The 16,903-nt window shown below is 50.4% G+C and overlaps 1 protein-coding gene and 1 pseudogene across 1 annotated transcript; one reads left to right on the forward strand and one right to left on the reverse strand.

Moving 5' to 3' along the window:
* The first annotated feature begins 1,715 nt into the window (after nt 1-1,715).
* Nucleotides 1,716-3,707, forward strand: LOC117190155. The gene is made up of 3 exons (XM_033395225.1): nt 1,716-2,388; nt 2,451-3,320; nt 3,384-3,707. Exons 1-3 carry the CDS (start codon nt 1,929-1,931, stop codon nt 3,611-3,613), a joined length of 1,560 nt encoding a protein of 519 aa, XP_033251116.1. The 5' UTR covers nt 1,716-1,928; the 3' UTR covers nt 3,614-3,707.
* Nucleotides 3,644-4,685, reverse strand: LOC117190156 (annotated as a pseudogene).
* Nucleotides 4,686-16,903: the final 12,218 nt, after the last annotated feature.

Raw genomic sequence — 16,903 nt, forward strand, 5'->3', positions numbered from 1 at the left:
CCAAGACTGCGAAAGCCGGAAACACAAAACCGCAAATATCAACGACCTGAGAGAGTTCCACGATCACGAGTCCGAAGAACACACTGACCTAGTCGAGAATGCTGACATCGACGAAGAAAGCCACGAGACCTCAACCCGACGCCCCAACCACGGCACCGCTGAGTCAACAAAACCCGGGCCACCCGGCCAAAAGACAGCACCGGCATAAAAACGAGGCCGATGGCATAATACCGCCGAGAATGCAAGCGCAGCGAACCGCGCGACCACCAATTAATCGAACAGCGCTGACGCCAGCGAAAGAAGTAACGTAACGCTCACGACCATGCGCCCCACAAACCCACTGACGAAGCGAAGAGAACGCGGAAACCCCAACGCAGACCCGCCGACGGGGCAAGAAACGAGATGGTAGCAAAGCGGCAGGCGATCCCAAAACGCACCCCCGGTGCAACACGGAAGCGAAAAAGAAGAGCGTGCTCCGCGAGTACAGCTCCAAAGAGCGGTTAAATAGCCGCGGCGCTGGCCCACATCGATCAGTGCACTCTCACCAAGAGAAGACGAAGCCATCCGAGCCAGCGACCCTCAGTCAAAGACTCACCCAACCAAACGCCACATCCGAGTATCGCCCCACGACGAAGAGACGCCCAAGTCATGAATACCCTCCTAGCACTCCTCACACTCACGGTTTCCGCCCAAGCATCGGTCAAACTGAACGACTATTCCACGGCGAGTTATATCCCGATCATCGACGGCGACGTCGTCATCTGGGACAGGCCCGGATACTTGAGCCATGATATCTTTCACCTGAAATTGTCATTATTTTCGGTAATATATTAAAATACCCCTTGGCCAACAAAGTGTTAATCGTTCCCCGTCAAGGATTGGAACCATATTACTTGATTTGAATATTCGATTTGATATAGCTAAATAGGACTCTCAGCGCTGAGCACATTTTCGAATGATGAGCTAATTTCCTACAAGATTTATTAATTTAAAGTACCTATTTTTAAAATAAGGTGTTCGGAGCAGAACCCAGCCGATTAGCTGCTTGCCAAATAGCACCTATTTTGTTTGTTACTTATCTCTATGTCACTCATTTGTTTGTTAAAGCTTTGCGCTTGCTTGCCCTGCTAAACGCTCTCTGCCAGCTCGCTCTTCGCTATCTCCGCTTTGCGTCTGCCTACCGACGTCGGCCGAGCGAAGCTGCGCTTAGCGATCGGAGCGGCAATGTAAAGGGCAGGCAAGCCACACTTGCAATTTGGATGTCACGCATTAAAGAACATATCGTAATTTTATTTCTGCGCCGAGTTTTATTTAATTCGAAATAATTAGTCGGCCGATTGGGGATAAAAAACATTATCTCCACATAAGGTTTAAGGAAAGAGGTAAGTGTGTAACGTAGTGTGTATGGGATTTTACGTCTTTGCTGGCATCAAAAATCCGCATTGAGTATGGCCATTGGATCCACGGATGACAAGCATTTCCTAAATTCTATAATACCCTCTGCCCTAGGGTATGCGCAATGGCCATTTTGTGAAAAAGAGAACAAGGATAAAATATACGGCTGACTACTGAAATATACCGTCTCATTTTCAAAAATACGGTATTATATAGTTTTCGTCAATCAAAGAAGGCGACGAAATGAAAAACTTTCAAGTGCTGAATTAATTTATTTCATCATATTCAGTATATAGTTGTGTCGTGTCGAGTGTGTCTCGGGAAATAAGAGCTAAGAAAATTATTAATATTTATTGAATTTTTTCCAATGACTAGTGTTGGAAAATCTTTTTAAAATATTAGCGGCTTTGTTTTTGGTACAGCGTCGGTTCTGGCGTTCGCAAATTGTTTTTCATTGTTAGTGGCGTTTCTCTTTGACAAATCAAATTTACTTTGAGTAGCCAATTGGGAAAATTATTAACCAGACGAAATATATGGAGGTGCACAGCTCCAAGATGGAAGCCAATTTGGACAAGACTGTAGAAGATACGGAGATGAAACGGGCCGTCGTCCAGGCTCTGCACCACTCGGCACTCATTAATTCCGAGCCAAACTCGCCATTGAAACCATTCGACTACTGCTTGTTGAACAAGCACAACGCTTTGAGCTCAACTCCCTCAAAGAAAATCATGGCAGCAGAGTCGCTGGCAATGCCTGTCGAAATGGATAATGCGGAGAACAAGGAGAACTCACTGCCCGATGAGAATCCAGGCGGTAATAATTCAACAATTTCCAGCTCCTTGGAACTGACGGGTACCACCGTGAAATTCAATACTTTGAAGACTGAAGACTCCACCACGGATGAAGTCTCAATGCAGGAGGTTGCTAAGCCGAATATCCTCAACACCGTTTACCCTTTAAGTGCAAATGTGGTGCTAGAGAACATTACCGAAGGTGAGTCTTGTCCCTATCGCCAGTATTCCCGCAATTCTGTGTTAAACCGATCCGGTTTTCAGTGTCCAATGAGGATTCGTCGGTTCTCGCTTGTTCTCCAGAAGTTAAAGATGTAAAAGAGACTCCCCCAGTCGCTGATGTTGTCAACGAAGTCTCCGAGCTGCTTTCCAAGGCTCTAAAGATATCCAGCGCCAGCGTTTCGACCTCGAAACCATTAACTTTCGAACCCACCAAAAAGCGAGTATCGTTACTTCCTAAAGCTTCTGGGACCTTGCCGCATCCACGACGCTCAATGTTGCCGACAGGCGCTGTCGAGACGCGCACCTACTCCTTCAAACAACGCATGTCCGTTGTAGTGAAAACTACGCTGAACAGTCCATCCCGCAAGATGGTCGCAGGCGGCGGGCTATCAGTAAGCCGCCGGAGCGTTTTGCCTATACCCAAGACCAAATCTGGCATTTCGCGCATGTCCATATCCACCACAGGGAACAGTTGTCCCAAAAATGTCATACCAGCCGCTTCGAAGGCCCCAACTCAGCCCGCATCTGATGCAGTCTTCAATTGCAAGTCTTGCGGAGCCACTTTCCGTGTGAAGAGCCTGCACGATATGCATGTTCGCATGCACGACATGGTAGAGAGTGGACCCAAGACCCTAAAGAGACTTAACGGCAATCCGAGTGCCACTGGCGGGAGCAAGAATCGTTGCCCGTTCTGCGACAAGAACTTCGCCCTGGAGCGTACTCTGCACATTCATCTGATGCAGAACTGTGACAAAATACCACCAGCCGAAAAGCGCAAGCTGGAGTTCACAGAACTTAATCATGTGAAGAAGGCGCAGCTACCTAAAATAGCTACTGTAGGTGGCGGTGGTCCACCTGTTTTGAATGCACACAAGGCACCACGTCTTCAAAATACAACACCAATTGGAAAGGGTAAGCTTTAAGTTATCTAAAGACAGGATGGAACTATTCTAACGCTTTTATCTACCATTCTAGCTGCCCCTAATGGAGCCAAGGCCTTGGGACCGCCGTCCGTGAAAAACGCGCCAAAGAACGTTGCCCATGCTGGTGTTTACCGTACGCCCACAAAGACTTTGCCATGCAACATCTGCAAGCAGCCGTTCAAGAGTATACTGGAGTACACCAACCACTACATGACGATGCACTCGAAGAGTCAGACCATGAAGGTCGCCGCTAAAGATGAAGCACCGAGTGCTAAGGATTAAATCAAACATTTTGTCTTTACTCTAGCTTAGTCTTAGTTCCAGTGTAATTTAATCTCCAACAACCGACGAACAAAAATACACACTTACATAATCACTTGGACTTCTTTTCGGGTGGGGGTTTCATGTCCACACCCTCTGTCTTTATATCCAGCGGCCCCGTGGCATTGTTCATATCGGTTGCATTGATACCGCCGGGTGTCATTTCATCCCCCGCTGCCAAAGGCTGCTGCTGGAGATTCTGTAGCATGGGAGGGATGGGCGGTGGAAACTTGCGTAACAATTCGGCCAGCAGCATGTCCACACGTTGCTTCTGGAACAGAGTGCCGCTATTTTCATCCTTCACAGCGCTGGCATCTTTTTTGTCCGACTTGGACTTGTCGGACACTGCAGAAAATTTTCGACTTAAACAGAAAACAGAGAATTTGCAAACAAGTATTGATGCTTACAAACTTTGTTGGAGGAAAAATCCCAAGTGTATCCTTTGCTGGGGTGATACCGGACATAGCTGCTGGCCTCCTCGAAGGCAGACTGAAGATTGCCGACTGTGTTGAGCTGAAATCAAATGGGCTTAGCTTAGCTCAAGAGTACATTAATGGAGTACATACTATGCGTGCATTGATGACGTTTGCCAAATCGGGCGCCTTGTAAACAGTGCCTCCAATTATGTAGTAGTCGGCAATGGGTGTCGCTTCCGAGGGATTGTGACGATGCTGTTTGCGTATCACATACAGAATGGGTTCGGCCACATGCAGTAAGATGTACTCCAGTCCAATCATGTTGCTGCAAATAAAGTTATCATTAGCCAAGTGGATTAGTGGATGAAGAGCGAACCTACTGCAGATGCTCGGGTCCCAGCCGCTGCATCCGTATCGTCTCGTTGTTGCACAAATGGTCGTAGAACGGATTGGATTTGCGGCAGAAGTAGTCCATGACAGTCTGGGGGCTCAGCGTGGCCATCATCTGGGTGTCCAGGATAGCCGCAGATGGTTCTCTGGCGCATTGGCATTGGCTTGGGCCATTTGTCGGTTCGCCATGGCTGCCAAACTGCACGTGCTCCTGCTCCCGATCATCGACGGCGACGTCGTCATCTGGGACAGGCCCGGATACTTGAGCCACACCACGAACGTCACGTCCTACGAAGATTACGCCCACCGAACCCAACGGGCCATCGAAGAGTTCAAGGTGAACAGGATGTCTCAGGTGATACGCGCCGACCTAGAGCGCATCAGGAACCTGGTCGCCACCCTGCGGATCCACCATCGGGAAGCCCGAAGAATCAACGTACTCGGAACCGCGCTGAAAGTGGTAGCCGGGACCCCCGACTTCGACGACTTGGAGCAGATGAAATTCAAGCAGACCCAACTGGTAGACGCCAGCAACAGGCAGATCGAGATTAACACGAAGATTCAGGCCCGCCTAAACGAGATGACCGGACTGATGAACCACATTGTGAAATCGGACGACGCAGCGGACAGCCTGCTGGCGGAGAGCATGGTAGCCAGAAACCGAATCGTGATCACCGACTTAGAGAACACTCATCCTGGGGCTGACACTAGCCAAAATCAAGATGGTGAGCCCGACCCTCCTCGCCGGCACCGACATCCGAGAGCTGAACGAGTAGCACTTCGCCAACATAAGCCTGGTGGAACTCCTGGATGTCTCCAACGTCACCGCCTTCCAGGACGCCGACCTACTACGGTTTCTGATAAGGTTCCCCCAGCCCAAGCTCATCTGCAAGAAGTTGCTCATATTCCCGGTCCAACACGGGAACAAAATCTTGGATTTCAGCGACGAAGGAGCAGTGGCCGAGTGCGGGACCCGGGTGCTCAACATCGGCAGCTGCGAACCCAGCGTCGCCGCAACGTTTTGCAAGGAGCGACGAATAACTACCTGCGCGCAACAACTAGTAGCGGGATCCACTGCACACTGCGCCACGCTACCCGGACACCTGGACCCAGTAACAACAGTCGACCTCGGCACGATCATAGTAAACGACGCCAACGTGACCGTCATCGACGACGCAGAAGCCACACACGACATCTCGGGGACGTACCTCATCTCGTACTCCAGCCGAGTCGCACTGAACGGCACCTGGTACATCAACCACCTGGGCGAGTCCAAAAGGAAAGCAGTAGTATCAGCTATGGCCCGAGTCAACGTGACGGACCACCACGAGAAGTTCAGCTTACCGTTCTTACGAGAACTAAGCCTGAAGAATCTCAACCACATCGACAACCTGCGCGACTTACTGACAGTGAAGAGTACGTCATCGTACATACTCACACTCGTCACCGTCGTACCCCTCTGCGTCATCATCGGAATGTTATACCGCCGCCGCAACGTAAAGGCGCCGGAACAGAACGCCAACGCAGCACAGAGCAAAGAAAACGGCCAACAACCGCCGATCGCGCCGTACCGCGCTCCCCAAGTCACGACGACGTCAGCCAAACCAGGGGCCAGACTCTATTAACCTCCCCCCCCCGACGAGGCAACTCGCGAACACCGTCCCCAGACCGCAAACAACGATCAACGAAGTCTAAGAGACGACCCGGCGCCAAGCCCAGTAGAAGACCCCGGCCACGAACGACGGAAACACGAACCCACGGAAGCATAAAAAGAAAAGAAAACGCACCCGTCAGCGGAGGGCCCGGGAACACTGTCGAAACAGCCCGAGGATCCAATTGCACCCAGAACCGCTGACGAGGACCCTTATCGAGGTACAAGGCTGAAAGGGAAAAGCAACACTGCCGATCCGACAAAAGCCATCTCCGCAACATCAGCGTAAACCCTCGTTAAATAGCGCCACCTCCGATTCTAAGGAATCGCCACCTCCACCAGAAGAAACCAGCCAACGCCATGAACGCCGCACCTGAAGACCACGTCGGAACCAACGAAGTCATCGACCTCAACCCGACGCCCCAACCACGGCACCGCTGAGTCAACAAAACCCGGGCCACCCGGCCAAAAGACAGCACCGGCATAAAAACGAGGCCGATGGCATAATACCGCCGAGAATGCAAGCGCAGCGAACCGCGCGACCACCAATTAATCGAACAGCGCTGACGCCAGCGAAAGAAGTAACGTAACGCTCACGACCATGCGCCCCACAAACCCACTGACGAAGCGAAGAGAACGCGGAAACCCCAACGCAGACCCGCCGACGGGGCAAGAAACGAGATGGTAGCAAAGCGGCAGGCGATCCCAAAACGCACCCCCGGTGCAACACGGAAGCGAAAAAGAAGAGCGTGCTCCGCGAGTACAGCTCCAAAGAGCGGTTAAATAGCCGCGGCGCTGGCCCACATCGATCAGTGCACTCTCACCAAGAGAAGACGAAGCCATCCGAGCCAGCGACCCTCAGTCAAAGACTCACCCAACCAAACGCCACATCCGAGTATCGCCCCACGACGAAGAGACGCCCAAGTCATGAATACCCTCCTAGCACTCCTCACACTCACGGTTTCCGCCCATGGCCCACGGGCCATCGAAGAGTTCAAGGTGAAGAGGATGTCTCAGGTGATACGCGCCGACCTAGAGCGCATCAGGGACCTGGTCGCCACCCTGCGGATCCACCATCGGGAAGCCCGAAGCATCAACGTACTCGGAACCGCGCTGAAAGTGGTAGCCGGGATCCCCGACTTCGACGACGGGGAGCAGATGAAATTCAAGCAGACCCAACTGGTAGACGCCAGCCACAGGCAGATCGAGATTAACACGAAGATTCAGGCCCGCCTAAACGAGATGACCGGACTGATGAACCACATTGTGAAATCGGACGACGCAGAGGACAGCCTGCTGGCGGAGAGCATGGTAGCCAGAAACCGAATCGTGATCACCGACTTAGAGAACACTCATCCTGGGGCTGACACTAGCCAAAATCAAGATGGTGAGCCCGACCCTCCTCGCCGGCAGCGACATCCGAGAGCTGAACGAGCAGCACTTCGCCAACATAAGCCTGTTGGAACTCCTGGATGTCTCCAACGTCACCGCCTTCCAGGACGCCGACCTACTACGGTTTCTGATAAGGTTCCCCCAGCCCAAGCTCATCTGCAAGAAGTTGCTCATATTCCCGGTCCAACACGGGAACAAAATCTTGGATTTCAGCGACGAAGGAGCAGTGGCCGAGTGCGGGACCCGGGTGCTCAACATCGGCAGCTGCGAACCCAGCGTCGCCGCAACGTTTTGCAAGGAGCGACGAACTGCGCGCAACAATTAGTAGCGGGATCCCCTGCACACTGCGCCACGCTACCCGGACACCTGGACCCAGTAACAACAGTCGACCACGGCACGATCATCGTAAACGACGCCAACGTGACCGTCATCGACGACGCAGAAGCCACACACGACATCTCGGGGACGTACCTCATGTCGTACTCCAGCCGAGTCGCACTGAACGGCACCTGGTACATCAACCACCTGGGCGAGTCCAAAAGGAAAGCAGTAGTATCAGCTATGGCCCGAGTCAACGTGACGGACCACCACGAGAAGTTCAGCTTACCGTTCTTACGAGAACTAAGCCTGAAGAATCTCAACCACATCGACAACCTGCGCGACTTACTGGCAGTGAAGAGTACGTCATCGTACATACTCACACTCGTCACCGTCGTACCCCTCTGCGTCATCATCGGAATGTTATACCGCCGCCGCAACGTAAAGGCGCCGGAACAGAACGCCGACGCAGCACAGAGCAAAGAAAACGGCCAACAACCGCCGATCGCGCCGTACCGCGCTCCCCAAGTCACGACGACGTCAGCCAAACCAGGGGCCAGACTCTATTAACCTCCCCCCCCCGACGAGGCAACTCGCGAACACCGTCCCCAGACCGCAAACAACGATCAACGAAGTCTAAGAGACGACCCGGCGCCAAGCCAGTAGACGACCGCGGCCACGAACGACGGAAACACGAACCCACGGAAGCATAAAAAGAAAAGAAAACGCACCCGTCAGCGGGAGGGCCGGGAACACTGTCGAAACAGCCCGAGGATCCAATTGCACCCCAGAACCGCTGACGATGACCCTTATCGAGGTACAAGGCTGAAAGGGAAAAGCAACACTGCCGATCCGACAAAAGCCATCTCCGCAACATCAGCGTAAACCCTCGTTAAATAGCGCCACCTCCGATTCTAAGGAATCGCCACCTCCACCAGAAGAAACCAGCCAACGCCATGAACGCCGCACCTGAAGACCACGTCGGAACCAACGAAGTCATCGACCTCACGGGGGACACCGACTCGGAGAGGTCCGACGTCGACACGGACACGGAGAGCGGAACGTCGTCCGGCAACAGCACGGACGACGGAGAAGAGTACACCACGGACTCGGAGGAGGAGACCCCCGAGACCCGGAGATACGACCCCCCGCCGCCATACTCCCGCCACTGCCCGCCGGGCAGCATCACCTTGCAAGGAGGGCCGTCGGAGCTGCCCTCGTACTAGCAAGCACGGAGAGGCACCCCGCCACGCGTCCCTCGGATCACGACCCCTTCGTTTTCCCCCATGGGCGATAGATTCAACGACTACGCTAGGCACCGCGACGCGACCCCCGATCTCCGCGGGTCCCTCAACACCGACGAAGAGGACAGTCTCAACGAGGACACCAGCCGCCACGGGACCACTACCCCCAACGAGGACCCCAACGCCGACGAACCCATGGAAATTGACGACTACGCGGAGACCGATGCCTCTAATCCAGGAGGTACGGTGGCGACTAGAGCCGCGGGGTCGGACCCTATTCGACAGTTGGTGGTTCGAACAAAGGTACAGGATCCACCGCCGCGCACCCGACGCACGAGTCTTCGTAACTCTCGTCGGGGAAGAAAGGGGAGGGTGTAACGAACCTAAAAGGTTTCAGGTCACGCGAACTTTCCCCACTCCAAACCAAGCCATCGACCGAGTGCGGCCTTCCGGGTTCATCGACGGAGGAAAGTCGGCGCCGCCAAAATCTGCGACGATCACCAAGAACGGCAAATTGCGCCCCGACGCGGAAGTGCATTTGTCAAACCCGCCGACCCAGCAATACGGGCCTATAAAAAGACGGCGACGAGAACCAAAGAGCAACTTACGCAGAGACCCGGTCCGGAGTACAGACGCGGTACCCAGAACTCACAAGAAGACATCGGCGACCAATTAAAATAAGTTCATTTAAACCGCTAAGAATTACAATAAAGTGTCGAATTATCAAAGTAAAAACCCCCGATTGCGTAAGTTCACCCCAATTAGCCGAGGCACCGACGGTCTACGCAGCCGTTTCGTATACACGACGAGCGACGCCGATCCTAGCCCCGATCCACCTCTCTACGACAGGCCGCCTCCTGACGCCGCCCTTAAGGTTCCATCACATTTCTGCAAATTTCTTGTGGATTGACCCCTGGACGGGACTGAGCTTACCTCAGCCTGAAATAGGTTCATCACAAGAGTGTACATAGTGGGAAAGAACGTCTAGCAGAATGGCAAACAAAAAGTAACTGTAAAATTTAGCGCTATGTCAACACATTCCAACAGGCAGAGCGGAACCCAGGGACACTGCCTCACTCTCTCTCCGCTCCCTCCCACCACTTCAATGGAAAATAATAAATAATTAAAGTATTTAAATATTTAAATTAATTTGTGTTGACCAAAATGCCTTTTGTAATTGGTCTGAACCCGTTGTCCGTCGTAGCCGCAGAGCGAATGAGTGAGTGATGTTTGGTGTAAGCTGTCTCAGCTCCTTCCCCCACCCCCATATGTTTCCCTTCCCCTTTGATAATTCCCAACTCGGAAAACAATTCGAAACTAACACCACCAAAAACAACAACAAGCGGGAATCATCCAAACGCAGAGCACGCAACTTTTTACTGCTGGCGCCAGTTCCGGCACCCACTCCGCCTTCAGTTGGGACTTTATAGCCGTTTACTTTGACATATCGCAGCGGACTTAGCCGGGCCCGTCCCGTCTAATGGAGCTGAAGCCGCTCCAGCAGAGGCGGCACTCGTGCTCCTACTCGTACAGCACGGAGACGCCTCAAATTATGCTACACATAAGCGGCAGAGTCCCGAGAAAACAATTTCATTCTTTCTCGCTCTGTCTCTCTCTAACACACAGGTTTCATGGTCGGTTTTGCCAATTGCAAAATATGAGTTCAAGGATCTCAGAACCTATAAGAGTCAGAGCAACCAAATTTGGTAGCCACATTCCTGTGATATCGGACCTTGACCGTTTCGTGTCCAAATTTCGCCACACACCCTTCCGCCCCCGCAAAGGACGAAAATCTGAGGCATCCACAAATCTCAGAGACTATTAAGGCTAGAGTAACCAAATTTGGTATCCGCACTTCTGTTAGATCTCACTATAAAACGTATATCTCAGAATTTCGCCCCACCCACCCCCCCCCCAACAAGGGCGAAAATCTGTTGCATCCACAATATTGCACATTAGAGAAAAATAAAAACGCAGAATCATAGATAATGACCATATATATCAGATTGCTGAATCTGGATCAGATCGGATCATTTTTTTAGCCAAAAGCAAGAAATCAATTTGCAGTGGCTACGCAGCGCCCGACGTCACGCTCAGACTGATTTTCTGTCTCTCTCGCACGCACTCTTTGTCGTGTCGTTTAATATTAGCGGCGTCTGCCGGAGGAGAGCCATACTGACTTCGTATCGGGTATTACTGTAGAGTTGCTGTCTCCGCAGCAACTCACAACGTTCCCCCTCGTTTGTCTTCAAATGCAAACCAATTTTCAGACTGTGGACCAGGATATACGGATACGCGACTGAGATTCATATTTATCGGTTTGCCCGACAGCTCTGATGACCTACACTTTGAAGGGTATAAAGATGGTCAAGCAATTAGTATTAGGATTTTAATTGAACTTGTTCAGCAATTATATTTTTAAGAGTTAATTTGTTCGATAAATCATCAGTTCATTTTCGAATTGAGCGATCAGTAAGCAGTACAAGTTATTTACTCAGGTTTGAAGCTCACTGATAGGCCGCGTTCATCTTTCAGTAGCGCATTTGGCAAACGCTCGCGCATAAAAAGTCATTTGAAAGAGTGCCTCTCGCTCGACTCCCATGGCCAGCAAAAACAACAGTTGAGGGTGCTCCCAGCAGCGGCTCCTCCCTCCGTACAGAGAAGCGCGTTCAAGTGCATATTAGCTGCTGGGACTATGCATGGGCACAGCTGGTTCTTCATCAGGCGAGATGCTCTGGCCTCCGGGCTCTGCCAGCCAGTCAACAATAAGCGCGATAACTTAAGCGTTCATTTCTGTACGGCGTGGAACGGGTAACGGAGGCATGACATCCACAAGCAGGGCAGGTAATGAATGCGTTCCTCCGTCGAGTATACCTGACAGCTAATTAACTGGCAAATGGATCTCAGCAGCGGAACAGGAGCCAGCAAACACTGTGTACGATTTAAATTAAAATACAAAATCGTATGATTAGACCTAGACAAATAGCTAGCCATAAAAAGGTTAAGATTTCCCAGCCACCTAAATAAATAAACGATAATATGCTCTAAATATAAATATGTGACATGCACTACTGACCTAAATAACTAAATAACTAGCTGCATGCATTTGTGTACATACACTGTTAAGATATTTACAGCACTATCATTAAACACAATCTGGATGACCTGCATGTGGTCAAATCTCACTCCATTTGCTTGATAACCATTGTGACCGTCATAAATCTGACCCTTGGAATATTCCACTGTTGGATTTGTAGTAATTGCTTAGTCCTAAATATATATAACACATTTCCCTAGCAATATTATACTCAGAACTAATTAAACATACCTAATATCCTAAGTAAACAATTATACTCATAGAACTTGTATATAAACCTCGCATTTTACCAAATAAAATCAGTACGAAAGAAAACTCTGACGTATTCACATCTCCGAAGCCCAATTTGTTCAAGTACCGATTGCGGCGACCATTTGTTACTGGTACATGAACCGGTAGCATACAAATTTACATTTTCAGCATACGATTGTCATATTGACAATCACTAGAATCAAGTGAATGACTTTTGGACACTTAACCGTTCATCTGGATTGTTGTTCCCGATTTGGAACTTGGATTTAGTTGGAAAATCCTACATAATTGGTCAACTTGGCGACCAATTTACACACATACAACATACAACACTCAGAGTTGTGATTTCAAACCTTCGGTGAAGGAAAACTTAATTGGTGTTATTTGGATCTAACTCAACCATCATAGACAACTTGGCGACTAAGGTTGAATTGGAAACAAGAATTCCAGTGTCATAAATATTTATTGAGATACTTTGACCATCTTCGTGGTTGTGAGTAGAGGCACAACCAGTCATAGTGACAAATAAATTACCTCCATCGGGTCAAAGTATTAAAATAAATGAAATAAAATGGCATCATCAAGCAGGCAGCTTGCCACAGGCGAAGAGATTCAGAGCCTGGTACGAAATTATAAAAAGGATTCTGCTGAAAGAAAGCAGAAACCAGAATATTTTAAATCCCGCATTGAAACCCTAATGAATCTCTGGGATATGTTTTCAAAAGAGGAAACTAATATTCAAAAAATAGTTCAAGGCTCAGAATTTGAGCATAATTATTTCGCCAATGACTATTTTAAACAAATAAGAGATTTAGTCATAAAATACAAAGGCGAATTAACCAAACAACTATCTTCAATCGAAATGGAGATAGACGCAGGATCGATAACGTCTTTGGAGGATGAGCATGAAATAGGGCCCATGATTCGAGAACAAAAGGTGCTGCTTGAAAGTCTAGAGCGCATCATGAACAGAATGACGAATGAGACGCGAAAGGACTTCAAACCAATAATCATAAAATATTGGGATGAGATAAGAACAATCCACATTCAAATTCACAAAAAATGCACAGACCCTGTAAAAATGGGGAATAACAATAAAAATTACATAACAGCTGAAGACGCAGTGTTATCAGTCCAAATAATGACTGAATCAGACTCTGTTCAGCAAGTCATCGCTGCTCCTCATGTTAATAACGCATTACCATTTCCAAAGGTTGCCATTCCAAAATTTGATGGAGATTACCTTAAATGGCAACAATTCCATGACATTTTTAAGAAAATGATTCATGAATTATCAGTACCTGTCATACAAAAGATGTGGTATTTGAAGACCAATGTAACGGGAGATGCAGAGAATTTAATACGCCACCTTTCGATAACAGAAGGAAACTACATTACAGCATGGAATATGTTACAAGATCGTTTTAGTAACAAAAGAGTGCTAAGTAATGCATTGATTCAACGAATATTGGATAAACCTAGCACAACCAACGATGCTAAATCAATTAAAATGTTGCATGATAATGTAAAGGAAACATTAGCAGCATTAAACAACATTGAGATAGAAACAGACAAATGGGACACGATTCTTCTTTGTCTGTTGACGAAAAAATTAGATCGTCAAACTCTTACTATGTATGAGCAATCCATACAAAATACAAAGGAACTACAGCCGTTGAGCGAGTTCATGCAGTTCCTCGAGCAAAGATTCCTAACTCTGGAAGCTATTGGATGGGAAAGGACAAAGAAGCCCATCACATGCGCATCAGCAGGAGCAGAAAATCAATATTACTGTTATTTCTGCGAGAAACCTAACCACGCCATCGGCTGGCGAAAATCCTCTAGCTGAACCCTCCACGAGGGTGCCGGCTGGGCAATGGACACTGCATTACCCCGGACAAGGGTAATGCACTGTCGCTTGCTCTGTCCGGGGTAATGCAGTGTCTAGCTAAGGCTATGGTCCGGCGTCTTCCCGATTCAAAGTCGGGGGAACCGAACCAGGGCCATGGCTAGAGGTGCCTGGCGGTCAGGCCTAAAACGCTAGGGGGTGGTCCCCCCGAAAAATATTAGCCAGTATGGACCCTCGGGCCAACTATGGAGTCGAAGAAGGAGCAAGCACGGGTTGGGATGTCAACCCAAACGTCGGTGGAAAGCGTGACTGCTACCACCGGCGGGCACGGGGAGGAGCAGTCCTCTCTGCGTGTCGCCAGCGGTCACACCTCAGACTTGGCGGGAGCAGGCCAGGTCAGTTGTAAAGCTACTGCCACAACAACAACAACAAAAACAACTCACTCCGTAGCCTGCAAGTTGAGCCGCACAGATGCCGTAGTCGATACAGACACGGATCTGGAGAGCGTGCTCTCTCTAAGCAGGACGGATGAAGAGAGCCTTCTCCGCTCGCCGGAACCAGGCACCAGCTCCCTGCGTAGGGAAGGGCCGAAGCGTTCCAAGGAGGGGATGAAGGCCAAAGCGCAATACAAAGCGGCCCTCAACATCAAAAGCCGGCTGCAAGGTAAAGCAGACATCTCCCAGGAGGAGAAGGTCAAGCTAGCCTGGGCCGAGCAGAGAGTAGAGGAGGGTCGGCTACATAATGCTCAGATGCCACAGATGAGGGCGTCGAATGGCGAATATGCCAATAAGGTGGAGGAGATGATGGCCACCAAGAGGCAACGCTCCACTGAGAGTGCCATTAAGGACACTCCAGCGAGCAAGCGGCAACGCGGCCCCAAGAGTGCAGCCCCTCCACCGAAAGCGGCCAAGAAGCCAACGAAGCCGAAAGCGAAGGTCAGCGATGTGACCAAACGACACCTGATCGTGGCACTCATCGACCGCAGCGAGGAAAACGGCGAGATGTCAGCGGCACAGTGGAAGCTGGTGCACGCGCGTCTCGTCGACGCACTTTTTGCACAGATGGAGGAAGACCCCGCGGCCCCAATGCCCACGTTCGATGGTGCTGGGTGGCTAAATGGGGTTAAGATCCTGAAGTGCAATGATGATCCAACCCTAAGGTGGCTGACGCGTACGGTCTGCCAACTGGAGGCGATGTGGGAGGGGGCCAAGCTGGAGGCTGTGGACCGGGAGCTTATCCCGTCCAAGCCTTAGGCGAAGGTACTCTTCCCCATCACAATCCAGGGAGACCGAGCGCTGAAGCTCCTTCAGCGGCAAAACGCGGACGTGCCAACGGCCGATTGGAGGATCCTACACATTGGTAGCCCACTACCCAACGAGGGGGGCCAATGTGTGATCCTCCAAATAAACAAGGAAGCAGAGGATCTGCTATACCCCAAGTTCGGGAAGATGGCGTGGGGCATGGGTAGCGTCTACCTGCGCCTCAAAAAGTGCCACCCTGAGGACAAGGACGCGCGTACCCTGCAGGCAGGCGAGGTGGAAAAGGACTTAGGTCTCGAGTCCATCGTGGAGGCCGCCCAGGGTCTTGCGCTTGAAGACGAAGAAGAGGAAGACGGTGACCTGACGCTGGTAGTCAACCCGTCAGGTGCAAGTGAGCCAGCCACCCATGCTGAGTGTGCTGCAGCTCAACTTGCATAAAAGCAAGGTAGCGTCGGCGGAGCTCCTCATCGCCATGGAGCAAGGGCTCGCCGACATAGCTCTAGTCCAGGAGCCCTGGATTGCGACAGGCAATTCAGTGGCCGGACTAAAGTCCTCAAATCATAACCTGTTCTACTCAACATCGGTAAGCAGGAACAGAACCGTCGTACTCGTACGAAAGGGAATCCATGCTTACCTTATGTCTCATTACAGCACGGATGACCTGACGGTTGTGATGCTGGAAAGTGAGGAAAAGCGCCTTCTGGTGGCTTCCTGCTACATGGCTCACGACAGACCCGCACCACCCGACGAACTCAGGAGCCTGGTGACAGAAGCCGGCACCAAAAACTATCAACTCGTCATCGGAATGGACGCCAATGCCCACCACAATGTGTGGGGAAGCACCGACATCAATGACAGAGGTGAGTCACTCTTAGACTTTATACTAGCAACTAATCTATATATAGCAAACGTTGGGGAGGAGCACACCTTCGTAGGTCCGACCTCATCCAACGTGCTAGACCTAACACTTGCAACGGGAAACAGTACTACGGTATCTAGCTGGAGGGTCCTCGAAAGACTATCCTTCTCAGACCATAAGTACATTCAGTTCAAGTGCGAATTCAAACAGCCTTCGAAGACAACAGTCTATAGAAACCCCCGGAACACAAACTGGGCAAAGTTTAAAAAGACAGTTACTTCGAAGCTCGCGAATCCGGGCTCAGTGAAATCCGCGGAGGATATAGAGAAGTCCCTAAAGACCCTATCCAAGGAGTTACTGAACGCCTACCGTGCATCGTGCAAACCCTCGAGAACGAAGAGGAGGTCCAAGCCACTCTGGTGGAACCGAGATCTCTCTCTCCAAAGGAACAACCTCAAGGAATTCTTCAAGATCGCCAAACAAGCGAACGAAGAGATTGTCAATGAGGAATATAAAATCCTACT

This window comes from Drosophila miranda, assembly GCF_003369915.1.
Source record: "Drosophila miranda strain MSH22 chromosome Y unlocalized genomic scaffold, D.miranda_PacBio2.1 Contig_Y1_pilon, whole genome shotgun sequence".
NCBI lineage: Eukaryota > Metazoa > Arthropoda > Insecta > Diptera > Drosophilidae > Drosophila > Drosophila miranda.